Below are 20,488 nucleotides of genomic sequence, written 5' to 3'. Positions count from 1 at the left end.
TATCAAACAGTAGATTGCTATATTCATTAACTACTGTGTCTTGAGTATCTAACCTATTCCACTGGTCTACCTACCCCTCTTTTTCTTAGCCAGTACCAAGTGGTTTTGATGATTGCTGCTTTATAATACAATTTGAGATCTGGTAGGGCTAGGCCTCCTTCCCTAGCATTTCTTTTCATTAGTTCCTTTGATATTCTGGACCTTTTGTTCTTCCAGATGAATTTTGTTATTTTTTCTAGCTCTAAAAAATAATTATCTGGTAGTTTGATTGGTGTGGCACTGAATAAGTAAATTAATTTAGGTAGAATTGTCATTTTTATTATTTTATCTAGGTCTAGCCATGAGCAACTGATGTTTTTTCACTTACTTAGATCTGACTTTATTTGTACTTAGAGTGTTTTGTAATTGTGTTCATATAGTCTTTGGATTTGTTTGGCAGGTAGACTCCCAGATATTTTATATTGTCTACTGTAGCTTTAAATGGAATTTCTTTCTCTCTTGCTGTTGGGCTTTGTTAGTAATATATAGAAATGCAGATGATTTATGTGGATTTATTTTGTAACCTGCACCTTTGTCAAAGTTGTTTATTATTTCAAGTAGTTTTTTATTTGAACAACACTTATTCTTGAGGCATGTACAAGTCTAGTATTTTTCCAAAGGCTGGACAATAGGGGCACATTTTTGCCAATAACTTTTTGTAACTGAGTTCATCGAATGTAGTATCCTTGTTTGAGGTCCCCATTTTGACGTTTTTCCATGAAGTATTTATATTTATTTTCTGTGAAGGAAGTCTAGAAAGTGCTTTGAAATTCTTACAAGAAATATACCATGTAAATAAATAACACATTTCTGTTCAACCAGACAGAATAGTCTAGGCCAGTGTGAAGCAGCTAAACTGTGTAAGGGATACTTCCATGGACCCGGAGTCAAGAAAACCTGACTTCAAATGTGTCCTCAAACACGTACTAGCTGTGTGGCTCTTGGCAAGCCAACCTTTGTCTCTTTCAGTTTCCTCATGTTTAAAATGAGGATAATAATAGGAACTATGTCTCAGAGTTGTTGTGAGGATCCAATGAGAGAATAACTGTGAATTGCTTTGCAAACTTTAAATTTCTACATTGTTATCATTATGCCATTAGCTTTGTTCTCATTCTCATGATAAAATACATACCTCCCTGTAGAGTTGTGCAACACTGGTGTCAGGCTCAAAACATTTCTATAGGAAATAATTTTTAGTGATAAAGCAGAAAAACGTATAGGTCAGGAACCAATGAGAACATAAGGTATATTGAAAGCAGTGGTATGATTTGATATGGAAAATAGTCAATTCCCAATTTAGTTGTTTTGCAAAACTTCCAGTGACTATTGAGGCTGTGATGAAGCCACTATATAATGCTATGATATAGTATTACATATATATTATCATTAATGATGCTTGCTATCTTCAGAAAAACCTCAATAACTGTTCTTTCATTCCGGCTTAGTGACCCTTTGCCTTTCAAGATGACTGCCTCTCATTGTGCTCCTAAACCCTGAGGGAACTGCATAGTAGCTTAATGTTTGATATTAGAGTAATGATTATGTGCCTTTATATCAGATATAGTCATTATAGGTACATTTTTAGTAATACCTCAATTTCAATATTAGATCCTTGAAAGCAATCAGAGGATCTCACTTCAAATCCTAGTTTTGCCGCTTAATACACCTGTGTGAAGTCACTTCTCTAGACCTCAGTTTCCTCATCTGTAAAATGAGGGGATTAATGACTTTTGTGGTCTTTTCCAGCTTTAAATATTTGACCCTATGATCTTTCAACATATTGGTGATCTCATTCATGTGGAGTACTCCTTCCTCCAAGACAGATTGCAACCAACTCATGAACTCATGTTCCTAAATCTTGCTTTCTAACTTCTTTCCTGATTATGTATCTTACATATTTTACACTGCTTCCCCTACGTGTAATTCATTGTTTGTAATATGTTATAGTTTATTCATGCCTACTGGTGCCTCTCCGTTGTCCTTTGAGTGACCCTTAACCTTAAACTTTGTGGATGATAGTAGTCCCTATCACTGTAGAAGTCATAAAGCATCACTGAAGAATATTATGAAATAAGATGGGGCCTTTTGTTTATTGCATAGTTAGCATTAGTGTATTCCAAGCCACAATTACACCTCCATGAAGAGAAGTTTCTGTTGCATTGAAGTGACTTTGGTAGGGAAAGTAGGGTTAAGGGGAAAAAAGTTTTTAAAAATCAAAATACTAAAACTCATAAGTAGTACTATTAGAGGGCACAAGCAATAGATAGCTTACATGGTAGCTTTGACATAGGCCTCAGTAAGGCAAACAGTGGAGAGAGACAGCTCTGTGAATTATTGCTTTTTTTTTCAAAGTGCTATCTCGTGTGTGTGTGTGTGTGTGTGTGTGTGTGTTCATCCTTCATTCCCGAAGGAGACCATGCCATCAGAGAAATGATGACATGACTTGCACTTGACTTTGTTTTGAGTGAGGGAGGGCTGTGCAGGTCACCAGCCTCACTTCTCCTCCAGAGCCATCTGAATCCAGTGACCAGATATTTATCAGGATGACTGGAGATGACCCAGGATGAGGCAATTGGGGTTAAGTGACTTGCCCAAGGTCACATAGCTAGTGAGTGTCAAGCTGCTCCTAAGTAGCAATTAGGGAAAAATGAAAAGATTGCCATTGAGCAGATGTAGATCCCTGAGACAGAGATTGGATAGCAAGTTTGTTTGGAGGGGGGTCTCCTGTATAGTTCCCAATCTCCCCTGATATTATCAGTCACCAAAGTAGGACTGGCCCCACTCCACTTTTCACATATACCTAGCAGGATATATGGTGCCCCCTTGTAACTCTGTTTAAGGCAGCTTTGTCTTTACTTAATCTTATTTTATTTGAATGCTAATGATGGTTCGAAGGCATAATGGTTCTTTCAATAAAATTTGTTATTCAAGAATTAAGTACTCATTTTCCAGGCACTAGGTTTATGTGTTTGGGATTTAGGTACAAATAATGAAATAATCCCTACTCCCACATTCTAATGGTACTTATAAGATACACATTTACAACAAAAATAAAGTTAGTATATACATACACACCAAATAATTAAATATAAGCAATTTTAGCATAGAGGCACTAGCAGTTGAGATTAGGAAATGCTTCATTCAAAGGTGGTTTCTGACCTGCATCTCAAAAGAAAAGACAGATTTAATTATATATGAAAAGGGAGTGTATTCCAGGTAGAGGAATGGCCTGAACTAAGGCACCAGGCAAGCGTTAGTGTCAGTCAAGGTGAGGAATGAGGAGATAAATTCGGCTAGTTCACCAATTTTAGGGGGGAAAATAATTACCAGTGAGGCTAGGAAGGATGGGTTAGAGCCAAGATATGTAGGACTTTAAAAGCTAAACAGCTTCTATTTTATCCTCGAGGCATTAGAAAACCATTGGATTTGACTGAATAGGGGAGTTATATGTTCGAACCTGTACTTAATAGAAATTACTTTGGCAGCATAGCGTAGGAGTGGTGATATTGAAAGTAGGGAGACCAGTTAAAAAGCTATGGCAATGACCTCTAGGACAAGTGATGAGGGCTGGAACCAATGGGAGGGGAGAAAAGGCATCTGATTTGATAATGTGGGAGATGTGAAGGCAGAAATGACAAGATTTGGCAAACTGGCTGGATTTGTGCGGTCAGAGAGAGTGAAGAGAGCAGGATAATGCTACGATTATGAATCAGAGATACTGGAAAAATAGTGGTGCCTTCTACAGAAATAGGGAGGTTTGTTGAGTTCAGTTTTAGACATCGCTTAAGTTCAGCTTTAGACATTTAAGTTTCTAGGATTATATGAGAATAATACTTGCCATACTACCTCACAATAAAGTTGTAAGGGTCAGATGATATGAAGGTTAGGAAATGCTTTAAAAAGTATGTCTATACACATGAGATAGTATTTTTTGAAACCAGCAGATAACAGCAACTAAATGTGAATCTTAAGACTTTTTGTCATCTTTCTTAGGGTATTGTAAAAAGTTCTGCATTTGTAGTCCTCCCAACCACTCCCTACCCTCCACCCCGCTCATATTGACTTGCTCTGGACCCAAGAATAAATCACTATGCCTTTGTTTATTTGCAAAATGGAAGTAAATACTTGCCCTCACTACTTCATAGAATAATTGAGGATAAGATGAGATAATGTGTATAAAAACATTTTGTAATTTAAAAATGGTTTATAGACATGAAATGCTTTTATTTCCTTGGAAGCACATATTTATCATGCTGTTTGATTTTTCACTTATTTTCAAAGGGAAATTGAATCATGAAATTAGGGGTATCCTGTTGTACTTTGTTCAGTCGCTACGATCTCTGTCCCCTTAATTTAGTGATTATACTTTACATTTCTGAACAATATAATCTTCAGTTTTTCAAAATCTATGTGTATTTCTCATTTGATCACATGGATTTCTCTGACCATCTTTTTTTGTTTTTCATTTAACAATCTTTAATAGAAAATGCATGGAATTATGGAGAGAGCATTGTTTTAGGAGGGTAGGGCATGGATTCATGGCTGAGTTCTGCCAAGATTACTAGCTATTTGACAGAATGGCCTCCATATCCTCATCTGTAAAATGGGGGGAGTGGTAGAGTTGTGCCAGAATCCAACTGCAAATGATCTCTAAGTTCCTTTCAACTCTGACATTTCATGATTTTTCAGTGATGAATCTTTAACACTTTTTTTTTTATTTGGACCCTTGGTGTAGGAAACTTCCAAGGTGGAACCCACCGCCTTCCCTCCCCAACCAATGTAGAAAAAGCAACTGCTGTGCTACCTAGTCCCATATGGTCGTTTGGGGGCACTGAGAAGGCAGGCAACCAATGTGGATCTATTATTTTTCCTCCTTTCATAATATCCACTTCCCCTAAGTGTTCCTATAGCCAAGACTTTATGAAGCATAACCTGCCATCTAATAGTACTTCTAAAACTATGTTCTCCTAAGCCTAAATATATTTGCATTTCCATGCACCTCATTTACGCAGGCAACGGGAAAATGTGCCAAGTGTTAAATTGGTTCACAAATTATCTGGGTCAGCTATGGTGAAATCCCTTTTGGCTCCGCGCATCGCTATTCGCTATTTGTACTTCCCTGCTTCCATCTGAGTTCAGCTTGTCTTACTTCCCAGCCAATCTCCAGGCAGAGATTTAAGGATCTATGCGAATTTGTCGGTCAGCAGAAAACATCCCCGGGAGGTCGTGTAAAAATAAAACCCGACACTGGTCGTATAATAATCCTGCCGTATGGTGTGCCTACATTTCATTAATAGGACTTGGGGGAAGCTTAAGTTTGTCGATCAGTTTAATATCCAGGCTTTAAAAAAAACTTTTTAAATACCTTAGTCTCAAAAATATTTCCCTTTACTCTTTAATACAAAAATACTCCCCTATAGCCTTCGACTCGGCACTCCACAAAACTATCTTTTTGTCCTCTTACGTTGTAGAGGTCTCCAGTCGTAATTGTAAAATGTAATGCCGATCTGCATTAGGAGCGAGACTTCATGAATCAGAGAAACCACAGGCTTCGTCTCACAGGGTTAAAAACTTAATTTTTTTTGCTTGTATTCTCTAGCGTTGGGTGTTCAGGGCTTCTGTGAAAATCTTAGAAAGAGGGTGTCTCAAAAGTTTTAGTTCATTTTCAAGCACTTTTGGGGGGAACACCCTGTCGAGGTGGATTTAGGGCAACTCACTGAAGGGGTCCCGCTTTTTCATCCGCAAAACCAGGACTTCCCAAGTCCCTTCTGTTCCTGACCATAAAGACTCCGCGCCGTTCTCCAGCTTTAGCTCCGGTTATACCTTTCCCTCTCCCCAAGTCCCTGAAGGCCAACGAGCCTCTTCTGTCCTGGGGGCACCCCGGCTACGAGAGGAACGGAAACAAACTGGGGGAAGGGCGGAGGATCCGGGCACAAACCCGGACAAGGAAGCCTTACGAGGGAGGGCCCGGACATCCCCGTCCTCAGAAGCAGCCCAAGGACCACCGGGCCGAGCTGGGGACCCTCGCTCCCTGCCAGGCCACACGACCCCGGCCCGGCTTTTCGCAGGCTGCCTTCCCTCTCCCGGGGCTCCGGCCAAGGGGCCACCCTCCGTGGCCCTCCACGTCCTCACTACTAAACGGACGCCTGCAGCGTGCGGGAAGTCCCTCACACCCTTAAAACTCCACTCCTAGGCCTCATTTCTAGAATATATAGAGAACTGACCCAAATGTATAATCATACAAGTCATTCCCCAATTGATAAATGGTCAAAGGATATGAACAGGCAATTTTCAGAGGAAGAAATTAAAGCTATCTATAATCATATGAAAAAATGCTCTAAATCACTATTGATTAGAGAGATGCAAATCAAAACAACTCTGAGGTACCACATCACACCTATAAGATTGGCAAACATGACAGAACAAGAAAATGATAAATGCTGGAGAGGATGTGGGAGAGTTGGAACACTAATTCATTGTTGGTGGAGCTGCGAGCGCATCCAACCATTCTGGAGAGCAATTTGGAACTATGCCCAAAGGGCTACAAAAATGTGCATATCCTTTGACCCAGCAATATCGCTACTAGGACTATATCCCCAAGAGATCATAAAAATGGGAAAGGGTCCCACATGTACAAAAATATTTATAGCAGCACTCTATGTAGTTGCCAAAAACTGGAAGTCAAGGGGATGTCCATCAATTGGGGAATGGCTGAATAAATTATGGTATATGAATGTAATGGAGTACTATTGTGCCATAAGAAATGATGAACAAGAAGACTTCAGAGAGGCCTGGAAGGACTTATATGACCTGATGCTGAGTGAAAGGAGCAGAACCAGGAGAACTTTGTGCACAGCAACGACCACAGTGTGCGAGAGTTTTTTCTGGTAGACTTGGAACTTTGTAACAACACAAGAACTTCTTATAAAAAAAAAAAATCCCAAAGGTGGACCTCAAGGCAAAATGCCTGCCACACTCAGAGAGAGAAATATGGAAGTCACTCACATAATGTAGCAGATCATGTTTGTGCATGTGTATCTGTTTGTGTATCATGTTCTGATTTGTTATACGGATTCTTTCATTTATCTTAGTCTGACTACATAGCATGACTATAGTGAAAATATACTCAATAGGAAAGTATATGTAGAATCTATACAGAATTGTATGCAGTCGTGGGGAGGGAGGGGGATAGTGGGGGGGTAGATGGGGGGGATAAAATCTCAATTGTATGGCAGTGATTGTTAAACATTAAAAAATAAAAATAAAAAAAAAAAGGAAAAAAAAAAAAGGAAAAAAAAAACTCCACTCCTCTAGTAAGCCTGGGCAGTGCCGCTCCGGCCCCAACGCCGCCCCGCCCAGGCGCCCGCTGGGGGCGGGGCTGGGGCGCCCGCTGGGGGCGGGGCTGGGGCGCCCGCTGGGGGCGGGGCTGGGGCGCCGGACGGCTGGGGACGGGGCTGGGGCGCCGGCTGGGGGCGGGGCTGGGGCGCCCGCTGGGGGCGGGGCTGGGGCGCCCGCTGGGGGCGGGGCTGGGGTCGGCTGGACGTAGACGCTGTTGGGGCGGGGCTGGCCCGGGGCGCAGGTTCAGTGGGAGCCGGGCCTGGCTTCGAGACTAGCGGCGGCGAGGCCCCGGCTTAGACTCTGTGGGGGCAGGGCCAGGCCTAAGTTCTGAAGGGGTGGGGCCGGGCTCGAGGCGCAGGCTCCGTGGGAGCGCGGTCGGGTTACAAGTTTAGTAGCAAGGCCTGGGTATAGAGTCTGTGGGGGCGGGGCCGGACCAGGGGCGCAGGCTCAGTGAGAGCAGGCTTAGTTTCAGGTTCGGGGGTGGGGGCGGGGCCGCGGCCTAGGTTTCCGTTAGGGCGGGGCCAGGCTCGGGCTCGGTGGGGGCGGGGCCCGGTGCGGGCGTGATGGCGGGGCTGACGTGGCGGCCCCGGGTTAGCGAGCGCTAGCCGCTGCGCGCTAGGGGAGCGGAAGGCCGGGCTCGGCCCTCCCTGCCCGGCCCCAGGTGGCAGCGCCTGAGCTGTATAAAGCCGGCGGCTGGGAGAATGTAATGTCGTTATGCGGAGGCCGCGGTGGCGGCAGCGGCGACCAAGACGGCGGGGACGGCGGCGAGGGCTCCGAGGGCTCCGGCGGCGGCGGCAGCGGCGGCTCCCCCAGCCCGGCCCCTCCCGGCCCCGCGGGCCAGCTTTGCCGGAGGCTGCGCGGCGCCTCTCTGATGGCCCGGCGGAGGCCCGAGCTGCTCTGCGGGGTCGTGGCGGTGGGCTGCGCGCTGCTCCTGGCCCTCAAGTTCACCTGCAGGTGAGGCCCGAGGCTGCGGGGCCGGGGGAAGGGAGGCGCCCGGGTGGCCCCGGTGACGGCCGGGCCGGGGAGATAGAGCGAGCGACCCCGGAAGAGGCGCCGAGCCTCCCCCCGTGCCCCTTCACCTGGCAGCAGGTGGCAGGAGCGCTGGCTGACAGTGAGCCACTGGCCGCCCAGGCCGGGCACCTGGCTGCTCTCCGGACCGACCTCAGCGGGACGGAGAGGAGCGGCCCCGAGGGTCGTCCGGCCGTGGTCACCTGCCTCTCGCCTTATCTCTTCCCTCTCCGTCTCCCTGGTACCCTCTTCTGTTACTCTCCCGTCTCTTTGCCATGTTTCTCTATTGCCTCCCTCCCGATGGTGCCCCGTTCCCTGTTGTCTCCCCTTCTGTTGCCACCCCTCTGTCTCTGTTGCCTCCCCCTCTGTCTTTGACCCCTTCCTGTTACCCTCTTTCTCTGTCTCTCTCAGTTGCTGTCTCTTTCCGTGTTTCCCCCCTCCTTCTGTTTCCCCATCTGTCTCCCAGTTGCACCCATTCCCTGTTGTCTCCCTTTATTGCCCCCTCTGTCTTTCTGTTTCCCCCAGTCTCTGTCACCCATCTCTATCATTGTTGCTCCTCTTTCTGTTGTCCTTCTGTCTCACATACACTCGTGTCGTTCTAAATCAGGAACACCACAGGATTCCCTTTGCTCTTCCCTCTTCTGGTCACCCCTCTCCCCCAGCTAAGATCGCTGTCGCTCGATTTACCTTCCCTCCTCTGAACTTTCTTTCCATATGGTGAATTAAGACTTGAATGGAGGAAGTAAGAGTTCTTACGTTTGGGGAAGTAGAAATCCTGCACTTGAGACTTTCAGACTTCTATTCAACGCTTGTTCATGTACATTTGAGGTGCATGGGGTTGCCTTTTTCAATGGTTGGGGATGCTTCTCTAGTCTGTTTTTCCACGTCAAATACCAAATATTCGTAAGCCCATTCTTTTCTCCAGTATCATGCCCACTTGTATAATCTTGTCGTTATGAGCCAGGCACGTTACTTAACCATATTCGAAAAAAAGCAAAAACAGCCCCCAGAACTCAAGAACCTTACATTCTAGTAGGGAAGAAATGTAAATAACCGGGTATATACAAGATATATGTGGAAAATAATCTCAAAGAAGAAAGACCAAAATGTGGGTGGAGGATAGAGGACACCAAGAAAGGACTCTTGAGGAAGGTGGGATTTGAGCAGAGCCTTGAAGGAAGCCAAGTTGCTTAACTTCTCTTTGCTTCCTGTTGGCAAAAATGAGGCTTAAGAATGCTTGTCCCCTGTTAACTAAAGATATATTTTGAAATAATCGTGTGCTACAGTGGAAAAGAACCGACTGGCTTTGGACTCAGAAGACCTCAGGTTCAAATCGTGAGGGTGAGGACGTTTGGCATGTTACCACCTGACCTCCCTGTAAAATGAAGAAGGAGGACTGTGGTATCTGAAGTCCCTTCTAGGTCTTAATGTATGAGCCTGTGAAAGCACTTTAAAATAGGGAGAGGAAAGGTGCTTATAGATCTAAGGAACTATGTCATAACAAGCAAAGTCTGCATTTTAAAAAATACATTAACATCTAGTCAGCAATTTCTGTGATAGAAAATTAGAATAAATAATTATCTTAATTCTTTTTTGTTCTGGAAATAACTTTAGTGATGCTTTATTTGCCAGCCTAATCCAGGAATACAAATGTCCTATACACACAAATTGTTTAGGGAATTGAATACCTCATTTAAATACTAATTTTTAAAAATCATATGATTTACCCATTTTTGATGGAAATTATCTGCTAAAGTCCTTCTCCAAAGTCTCATCATGATGTAGGAGTTACAGTGTGTTTTAAGGCCGTGTCACCAGAGCACAAACTCTAACAACCCTTACCCAGCTGCAACATCTGATTATGAGCCCAACGATGGACTATATCTAGACCTGTGTTTGAAGGCCCAACCTAGCTAGGTTCAAAAAAATTGCATTACTAGATTGGTTTCAGAGTAAAAAATTTTGCCTAACAGCAGCTCTTGCACACCATCAGCTTAGTTGTGGAGCATTTGAGACCTGCCTTCTTGAAAGGATTACTGACTCAAAGAAATAGTTATATCCTAGAAGTATTGACAGAAATACCTTAGTACAAATGTATTACTATCTTTCTCTGCCTCCTTAAACAGAGTATAATGAATGTAACCAACCATGTTTTGATAATATAGGGTAACATCAGTTATTTTAATGTGCTATAATGTAAGAATTAGTGTGTGGGGAACATTTATTTGTGTTTTAATGGGCAGGAATGCTTTATGATCCATTTTGAGTTCTTATAACCCCTGTCTTACAGTATTTCTATATCTTCTTGATTTCTGGCAGTTATTTCCCATTTCTCAGGGAGTCTGCCTCTAATAGCACCTTTTCATTGATTAAGTATGGACTTATAAGCAAGCTGCATGATCCAATTTGTCATAATTGTAAAATAAAGATGGCATTTGGGAGGACTTGAAAGGGATACTTTTAGGAGTAAAGTATGCATAAGTTTTTATAACACTTATTTTGACTACCCACAGAACATTTTGAAATTTTGGAATTGAGAATCAGTTGGCAAATATTTATTAAATATGTATTACTACTAGGCACTGGTAAAAGCTGGGAAACTTAAGTCTGAGTGCTATGTAAGTGGGGAATTCCTATCTATTAAATCTCTCTTTTCAATCTTAAAACATAATACCTTGAATCTGGAATGTTATATATTCCAATGTAATCTTGCCACCAATCTTCATCTAATATTCAGTGTAAATGGTTCGTATATACTGAACTTCTTCATAGGTATACTGTTTGCAAAGATGAACATTTGTGATAAAAAATATAATTTTTTTATTGTACGCTACAATAATGTTCCTAGTACTGGTATTTTGTAGTTAATTGACCTTTTTTTCATTTTCTGAGATAGTGTCTCCTCAGGTTATCTTCATTGTCTGTCTTGATTCTGATTAGCATGTGTGAGAGAGAGGAGACATGAGTTAACCATTAAAAACTCTTCTAGCCTTTTAGAATCTATGGAGGGAGAAAGAAGTGAAATGTTAATCATACTACTTAATTCCAAAGAATCATTTAATAAATAATCATTAATGGCAGCATCATGTTGCCAATATTGACTTTAAAAGATTTGTGATGAAGCATACTCTCTTTTCTTGACGGAAAGTAGTGGAATGTAGGTGTAGAACGAGACATATATTGTTAAAGTTGGCCAATATATTGTGTTTGCTTGTAAATCTTTGTTACAAAGGAAGTTCTCTTGTGGGAGAGAGTCATTTGGAGGTGATACAATGTTGTTTTTTTAAAAGTATCAATAAAACATTAATTTTTTAAAAGTTACATACTATTCTCAGTTACTGTTACAATATAAAATATTAGGTTGGTTAGTAACAGTGCCCCTCCATAACTTCGTTTACTTAGTCCCAACTGAGGGCACCTTTTTAAAGATGGAATTTATTTGAGATTGTTTTTTTGAAGCTAAAGTTTATTGAAAGGAAATATTCTAATTTTTTTTTTTGATGTGGGGATTTTTTTTTTTAGTCGTGCAAAAGATGTCATAATACCAGCAAAACCACCAGTAAATTTCTTCTCTTCAAGATCTCCTGTCCTTGACCTCTTCCAAGGGCAGCTGGACTATGCAGAATATATTCGTCAAGATTCAGAAGTGGTGGTGTTGTTTTTCTATGCTCCATGGTGTGGACAGTCCATTGCTGCAAAGGGAGAAATCGAACAAGTTGCAAGCAGGCTTGCAGACCAGGTAATTCCAGTGAAGGTATTTTGGGAAAATAAGAGTCATAGAATTTTAAAACTTGAGCTTTAAAGAGACTTTACAGACTTTAAAGGCCTTAGAGAAAATCTTGCCTTCACTTTATTAAAAACAAAAAAACAAAAAACGTGTCAGTAGTTAATCCAGCATCAGCCTTAGATGGCAGAGACACCATTGGATAGTTGGGTTTGGAAGAAGGGAAGGGAGATATACCATGAGTAAATTAAAGATTTTCTGTAGCTATCTAGATTAGAACTCCTTAGGTATTTTAAACTGAGGAGAAAAATGGCATTTTCCACAAGGAAGAAAGCTCTGGTTTGGGACTGCTCTTACTCACATTTTGCCTGTATAAGTTGTTTGTAAGTTAAGTATTTCTAAATAAAGGACTTCTGTACCTCGAAATAAAAGTCCCCTTGCATGGCTGTGCATTATAATGATGCTACCATTCTTGAAACATTGTTAAAACTTTTGGAATTGTCTTCAAGGTCTTAGGAACATTCTTTGGAATATTCAGTGGTAGCAATTTGTTGTCTTTTAAAGATAGATTTGATTTTTGGAATGTCAAAAGGCATTTAGGAATCAATCAGCATTAAACACTTGCTGTGTGTCAGGAACTGTGCTAAGTGCTGGGACTGCAAAGACCAAGATGAAACAGCCCCTGCCCCCCAGGAGCTTAAATTCTATTGGGGTGATATGTAGGCGTGTTGTAATTTGGGGAGAGAGAAGGCTGGGGAGAGCAAGAAAGATTTCATGTACAAGGTGAGGCTTGAACTGAGCTTTGAAGGAAACCACAGAGATTCTGAGAGGCAGAGTTGCTGAGGGATTATATCCAGAAATGAGGGGAGGAGAAGATGGATGAACAGCCAAGCGAGGGGTGGGAAACCTGCTGCCTCGAGGCCACACAGGGCCCTCTAGGTCCTCCAGTGTGGCCCTTTGACTGAATCCAAACTTCACAGAATAAATCTTTTTATTAAGCCAGTACAGAGGCTTGGAGACAGGCATGGAACATCCTTTGAGGAAGAGCAAGAATGCCTGTTTGGCTGGATAAATTTGGTGTGAGTGAAGGGGATTAATGCATAATAAATCTGGAAAGGTAAAGGTTGGAGACAAACTGGTGAGTGAAGTTAGATGATCACACTGAATAATACTTCTATTGATGAGTTCTTCTAGAACCTCCATTTTTGGGAAAGGGCCTCAAGGGAAGAGGAATGAACCATCCTTCATTTTCTGGACTTTACCACTGTACTCTCACCTGGGTATCTTCTTTCTCTCATCCATCCCTTTTTATGTGTTGCCTTCTCTCATTAGAATGGAAGCTACTTGAAGTCCAGAACTATATTTTTGCTTATATTTGGAACTCTAGCATTTAGCAATCTGGCATATAGTAAATGCTTAATGAATTCTTGCTTACTGACTGACTTTTAGGCCAGAAAAGGATCTCAACAAAGCAATGAAAGATTTTTTTAACGGGCAAAAATATTCTGTTTTTAAAAGTATGTTCCTAATAGAACTTTTTTCTAATCTCAGATGCAGTTTATTTATGTTCTAATGTATTTCCTTGGTATGAGATGTATTCCTGTTTATAGTAGATTTCAGTATATATTAGAAAATCTGATCATAGTAGTTTAGCTTTTAAAGATAAGGCCAGTGGTTTATTAAAAATAGTAGAACAGTAGCAATTCTTCTCTGAGCTACCAGTCTCTAAAATGAATGGTCTTTGAGTACTCAGGACATGTATGTTTCATTAATTTTTCACCAGTATATGGTCTTGGAACTGTTATTCCCTGCCAGTTGAGTGGCAGAATATTTTCATTTTTTTAAACTTCATTTTCAAAGACTTTCTTTTCAGATGTTCTAGTTCATTTTTTCTAATTCAGCTTGAAAACTGTTGTTCCACAGGTGTTATTTGTGGCAGTTAACTGTTGGTGGAACCAAGGGAAATGCAGAAAACAGAAACACTTCTTTTACTTTCCTGTGATATATCTGTACCATCGGAGGTAAGATTTTCATGTAAAGTTCAATTGGAATTAGTTTTCTAATATCAAGGTTATTTTGGTATTTTGATAATATTTTGAGACAATAAAATATATGGGCATATATCCTTCATAATGATACCCTGACAGCCTTTCACACTAACATCATTAGTACATTATGTAGTTGCTTGCACATAGTATATGATTAATAATTATTTAATTATAACCAAAACTGTCTGTAATATTATGAGACTCTCTTGGAATGTCATTTGAGTGCCTGTTCATCATACAAATCTGATAGTGAGAGACAGTGCAAGACAGTGCTCAAGCCCAGTAACATTACCTTTCATGGGTATCATTATGTTTACCATTCATGCCATTTATAACATGATAACTAACTGTCCTTGTAACATTGTTTATGATATTCTGTTGTTTTTGAAAGCAACAAGTAATATGAGACAGGCTGTCTTTATGGAAATTCTAATCTTTCCATCTGTGAGTGCCATTGTTAAAAGTATTTTATTATGCTTTCAAATGTAATGCTTTCTGTTATACTTACTAAAGGCTTAGGTAGTATGAAACTTATTGTTGAGGGTGGTATGCTTAAAAGTAAAATTAAACTGGCAAATCATTTTTAGTTTTGTCCTGATTTTTTTCCACTAGTAGTAGTTTATTATCTCCTATAAGCAAAGTCTCTTCTAGAAACACTGAGTATTAGTTTGGTATTTTTCATATTTGTATACTCAAGGTTCAAGTATAACTTTTTATTTTAAAAAAATATTCTATGGAATATTATTGTTTTCTGAAGAATGATAATAAGTGAGAAATGGATTTGTTACCTCTCTCATCATTTCTCTTTAGCTATTTAGTCATGCAGTTAAATTTGTAAAATGATTTGGCTACAGTCTTTATTTTGAGGTTGTTGGCCAACTCTATTTTCCTGGTCCAGTATTCTGACTTTCAGATTAAAGTGCAAAAAAGGAATGCTTTCTTAGGGGAAGAGTTAGTCATTTGGTCAGCAAGCCTTTATTAAGAACTTGCTATGTGCCAGGCATTGTGCTCAGAGTATGCAAATAATTATATACTTATAAGATGAAAGATAACCTCAGAGGTAAGACACCAGCAGTGGGTGGGTGCCGGGGCTAAGGGAAATGAGTAGGGGCAGGAACCCCAGGAAAGATCACTTACAGAAGATAGCATTTGAACTGAGTCTTGAAGGAAACCAGGAGTCAGAGGTAAGGAAGCCTTGGTCAGACCTGTGCTTTGGAAAAATCACTTTGGCGACTGACTGATAGATTGGAAAGAAAATTGAGGTTGGAAGACCAATCAGAAGACTATTGCAATAATTTAGGTTTGAGGAAACGAAGGCCTGTATAAGGATGGTGGCAATGTCAGTGGAGAGAAGGGGATATATAGGAAATATGTATGAACATAAAAATGACAAGTCTTGATAATAGCTTAGTTGGATATGTGAAGTGAGTGTGAGAGAGGGGTTGAGGTTGACACTGAGATTGCAAGCCTGGGTGACATGGATGATGGTGGTACCTATATTTCTGTGAGGAAGTTTGGAAGAGGGAAGAACTTTAGGGAATTGATGAGTTCTTTTGGGTAAAGAGTTTTAGATGTCTTACAAGATGTCTTTAGATGTCTTACAAGATGTTCAAAAGGCAGTTAGTGATGGGACTTTAGCTCAGTATGGAGGCTAGGGTTGGATAAATAGATCTGGAAATCACCTGCATAAAAATTATACTTGAACCCATGGGAGCTAATGAATTCACCAAGCCATAGTGAGAAGTACAGGATGAGAAGACAAGAGGACCCACGATTGGGTGTGACCTAGATGAAGATCCATGAAATTGTATCAGATCTTCAAGGTAAAATCCAACGTATGATACTTAAATTACTAAGTAAGTATTACTTAATCCAGGTTTAGCAATAAAAATGGAGGCTGAATTGTATAGCTTTGTAATCTTTCGTGTGACAGCAGTATATGAATTTCTGTAGCAAGTTCAGGAACATAACCTGTTAGAAATATTGTTTTAATAGTAATTAATATTTACATGACACTTTCTAAGTTTGCAAAGTACTTTTCATGTAGTATCTCATTTGAGTCTCACACCTTTGTGTATTAGGTATAGAATCAAAAGCGATAATATTTGTAAAATGCTTAGTACAGTGTCTGGTGCGCAATAGGTGCTATATAAATGTTGATTCCCTCCCCATCCTCCTATTATTAAGTCCGTTTTACAGATAAGGAAACTGAGGCTCTAAGGTTTAGAGAGGTTAAATGATTTGTATATGGTCACATAGCAGTAGTAGTAGTTGGGATAGTAGAAGTGGGATTGGAACTCTGGGTCTTTTTTTTTTTTTACTTTAGGTTCAACCCTGGATTCACTCTGCCTTACTGGGTCAAAATAGTTCAGTTTTGAATAAATAGTGTGGTGGTACTCATTACCCTTTATAATAGATTCAGATGTTTTTGAGCTGGAAGGATGAAACATGAATTTCTCTACATTTAACTACAAAACTACTTTCTTATTAGTATATAGGAATTCTTAAGAACCTTAAGAACCAGTCATTTTAGTTCTGTCTGACTCTTCATTACGCTATTTGGGGTTTTCTTGGCAAAGACACTGAAGAGGTTTGCCATTTCCTTCTTCAGCTCATTTTACGGATGAGCAAAGAGTGTTAAGTGACTTGCTCAGGGTCACGCAGCTGGTAAGCTCTTAGGCCAGAATTTGAACTTAGATGTTCCTGACTGTCTCTGTATAGTTACTTTTACAGGTAACCTTGTACTCAAGATCTCAGGCTTGTTTATTTGAAACTAGATTGTCCAGGGCAGTGTTGACTGATAGTGATTGCAAATATAGCTCCTGATTAGCTAAGAGTACTGGAGTCAATATTTCTAATGAATCTTGTAGCAACAAATGCTCCATGTGTGCATGTGTCTACATATGTGTATACATGTACACACATACACACACACCTCCCACACACACAGTGGATAAATTTTCTGTTTTATTACAGCAGAAAAGCATATTGCTAACTTTGAAGGAACTCTATAAATGCCACTTATTTGATTTTCTTCTCTGTAAGATGGGGATCATAATATTATCTCTACCTACCTCACAGGGTTGTTGTGCACTTGATGGTGCTAGATGTAAAGATTTAAATTGGGCTGAAGCAAAAATTTGTTTTTGAAATTATTCCTTGTGAGAATTCTCCTTGGAGACAGTTTGGTCCCATGGTATGGTAAATTTGGTAAAACAGATGCATACCTTGCATTCTGGGAGTTCTCTCAGTTTTGCAATAAGACATTCAGATTGTTCTGATATACTGTTAGATTGGAAAAAAAAATCTATTGACTTGAAAGATGTTTCTAGATTAGATGTTAAGTTGGTGTTGTTACAGCATGCTATTTCATTTTCACATTTCACTTTTTTCAAATTACTGTTTTGAAGTCTGAACCATAAACATATCCAACTTACATAAAAGCAGTTAATAGGTCTTCATATATGTAAACTTATATTTAAATGTTCTAAGTCTTCTTGTGGTATACTTGGAATGGTATTTTCACTTTAGAAATTTCTTGATACACAGAATGTGTTTAATATGGCATTATTTTGTGTAATGCTAATAACAGTATGTATATTCAGAGAATAGTCAGAATTTATCTTTTTATAGTAAGTTTGTTTTCTGGTAATGAGTTACAGTGTGATTTCATCATATGTGTGCATGCTAATAAATCAGTTTGTTAAGTTTATTATGACCTATTAATTTTTCCTCCCAGTTTGTGTTTAGTTAGTGGAAGGGCTTTGGAATTGCTGATTTTAAAGTTTCAGAGTCTTTAGTTACGTTAGATGAGTATATAAGATTTATGATAACTGTGTGAGGAGCCCAAGCGTAGTCCAGGAAAATAGGCTGTTGAGTAATTGTACAGGCTAAAACATAAAAAGAAAAAAATGGAGGTCATCAAAGTTCCATGATTGAATGCCAGAATCAATTTCACTTTTTTTTTTGTTTCAACAAAACTTTAAGTAGATGGTAGACCTTAAATATCCTGGCCATTCTATGTATGTAGTTGTAGAAATATCTACAATTTATTAGTTTATTTGCTGACTTTATTCTTTCGTTCAAAACATGTTGTAAAAGAAAGATTTGTGCCTATTTTATTGAACATTGTACTTTAAAAAATATATGTTTCGAAATCTTTGTTAGCACGTACTGTGTGGCACAGTAGCTAGGATTCCTTAAAGAGGGACATGGCATGGTGGATTTAGTGTTGAACTTGGGATCAGGAACACTTACATAGTTATGTAACCTTGGGGAAATCTCTTAATCACTCTCTGAGCCCATTTCTTTGTCTCTAAAATAGGGGTGGTTAATAATAATACCTACCTCCTGAGGCAGTGGTGAGGATCAAATGAGAAAACGGGTAAAATGTTATACAAACCCCTCAAGTGCTATATAAATATGAACTCTTATTTCTAGGTTACATGAAGTAACTTGCATTGTATACATTTTGTTTTTGCTTTGTTACATTAATATGAAAAAATTTTAAATGAAATTTCTGAAAGGGTGCTATAAAATCCTCCTTCCTTGGAACAATTAGTTGGTTATTTGCTGGTGCTATATTTCTTTAAAGATGAAATATTTTAATAATTACTTACGAATATTCTTTCATTGGAATTCAATCTTCATTAGTCCATTTCATAGTAGAGTCATAGCTACTCAGTTAAACAGTTAGTACCTCCTCTTATACATAATATTCGTTATTTATAAGGTCTACACTATCCCATTATCTCATGGGATAAAGCAGGTTGCCTCTCCAATATATGCCTGCACCTCAAAGTAAGAGCTTCTCCTTTTATGTTGGTGATTTCATTTGTGCTTCACAGGCTTAATACTTAGTATGGTTTTTTTCTTCCTTCTTGGTTCTAGTTTTGGACCAATTGAATACAAAGGCCCCTTGCGTGCTGTTTACATTGAGAAGTTTGTTCGCCGGGTGATGACGCCACTTCTCTACATCCCCACTCGGTCAGAATTACTAGATTTTCTATCAAATTATGAGGTATCTATTTCAAATTGATTTTTTCCTAATTTTAAAAGTCTTTACTCTCTCTTACTTGTTACAAAGTAATATCTGTTCATAGCTCCTGTTTTGCAGCAGTTAGAAAACACAACTGCATTCAGAATAGATAAATAAAATCCCATTTAGATAATTCCAGAAGTACTAATTTTTGAGACTCTCTTCCAGTTCTAAACTTTTTGGTGTTTCATAATAGGACAGTTGTAAAATCTCATCAGAATTTATTTCTGACAGCTTTTAGCTTGTTGACTTCTAGAAGTAAAGCAGGTTATATGAAAATTGTTATGCAGTCTAAAATTTTGTTAATTTACTCTATAGAATTTTGTTATATATCTAGATTTCTATGTGTGAATTATAGAATAGCTGCAATTTTCATAAAAAATGCTTTTGTTGCATTTTTTTTAACTTTGGGGAAGTTAATCTCTACTTAACAAATTCCTAGAGTGGTTGACATATATGATTCCTTCCCCCCCCTTTACATAGACATTTTCTGTCGCTGATGAATTAACAATATCTATGTGATAATTAACCACTGGGAGACATTTTCTAACAAGCAATTCATTAAGTACCTACTTTGTGCCAAGGACTCTACTATGTATGAAGGATAGCAAACAAAACAAAATAGTCCCTTCTCTCAAGGAGCCAACATTCTCTTTAGCTAAACAACATATACACATATAAGTAAATGCAAAATGAAGACAAAGTAAGTTTAAGATATAATTGAGAGGAATCAGGAAGGGCTTCGTGTAGGAAATGGTCACTGAGCTGAATTTTGAAGGATGCTAGGGATCCAGAGAATTGGCAGTGAGGAAGAAGTAGGGTACATTGAAAGCATGAGGGAGAAGCAGGGCAAAGCCATCGAGACAGGAGATGGAATATTTGTTTGCAGAACATCAAGAAAGTCAATTTGGTTGGACTATAGAGTAGGTGAAGGGAGTAACATGTAATAAACCTGGAAAAGTAGACTGGAGCCAGATTATGACAAGGAGTTTGTATTTTGCCCTAGAACCAGTGGGAAGCTGTTTGAGTTTTTTGAGCAGGGGAGTGATATGGTCAGACCTGCAGTAGTAGTACTTGTTGTATGGAAGGTGGATTAGAGAGGGAAGAGACTTGAAGCAGAGGCATCAGTTAGGTAGGACCTGAACTAGAGGGCTGGCTATGTGAATGGAGAGAAGGGAACTGGTGCACGAGGTTTTGTGAAGGTAGAACAGATAGAACCTGGCAACTGCTGATATATGTGAAGATGAGGTGGATAGAGAAGTCAGGGTTGTGAACCTTGGTGACTAGAAGGAT

At 39.8% G+C, this 20,488-nt stretch overlaps 1 protein-coding gene across 2 annotated transcripts in view; it reads left to right on the top strand.

Annotated features, from left to right (window-relative positions):
* Positions 1 to 7,983: 7,983 nt before the first annotated feature.
* Positions 7,984 to 20,488, top strand: part of TXNDC11 (thioredoxin domain containing 11) — a 57,891-nt gene continuing 45,386 nt past the window's right edge. Inside the window, exons 1-4 of one of the 2 annotated variants that reach the window (XM_072609403.1) lie at positions 7,984 to 8,331; positions 11,908 to 12,124; positions 14,033 to 14,130; positions 19,048 to 19,177. In XM_072609403.1, the coding sequence (XP_072465504.1) occupies positions 8,084 to 8,331; positions 11,908 to 12,124; positions 14,033 to 14,130; positions 19,048 to 19,177 (693 nt within the window). In that variant the 5' untranslated portion in view covers positions 7,984 to 8,083. Of the gene's footprint in view, positions 8,332 to 11,907; positions 12,125 to 14,032; positions 14,131 to 19,047; positions 19,178 to 20,488 lie in introns of those variants that run through there. The other variant, XM_072609412.1, reaches the window with a different exon arrangement.

The sequence above is a fragment of the Notamacropus eugenii genome, chromosome 1 (assembly GCF_028372415.1).
Source record: "Notamacropus eugenii isolate mMacEug1 chromosome 1, mMacEug1.pri_v2, whole genome shotgun sequence".
Taxonomy (NCBI): Eukaryota; Metazoa; Chordata; class Mammalia; order Diprotodontia; family Macropodidae; genus Notamacropus; species Notamacropus eugenii.
This window is presented reverse-complemented; position numbering and strand designations above follow the sequence as displayed.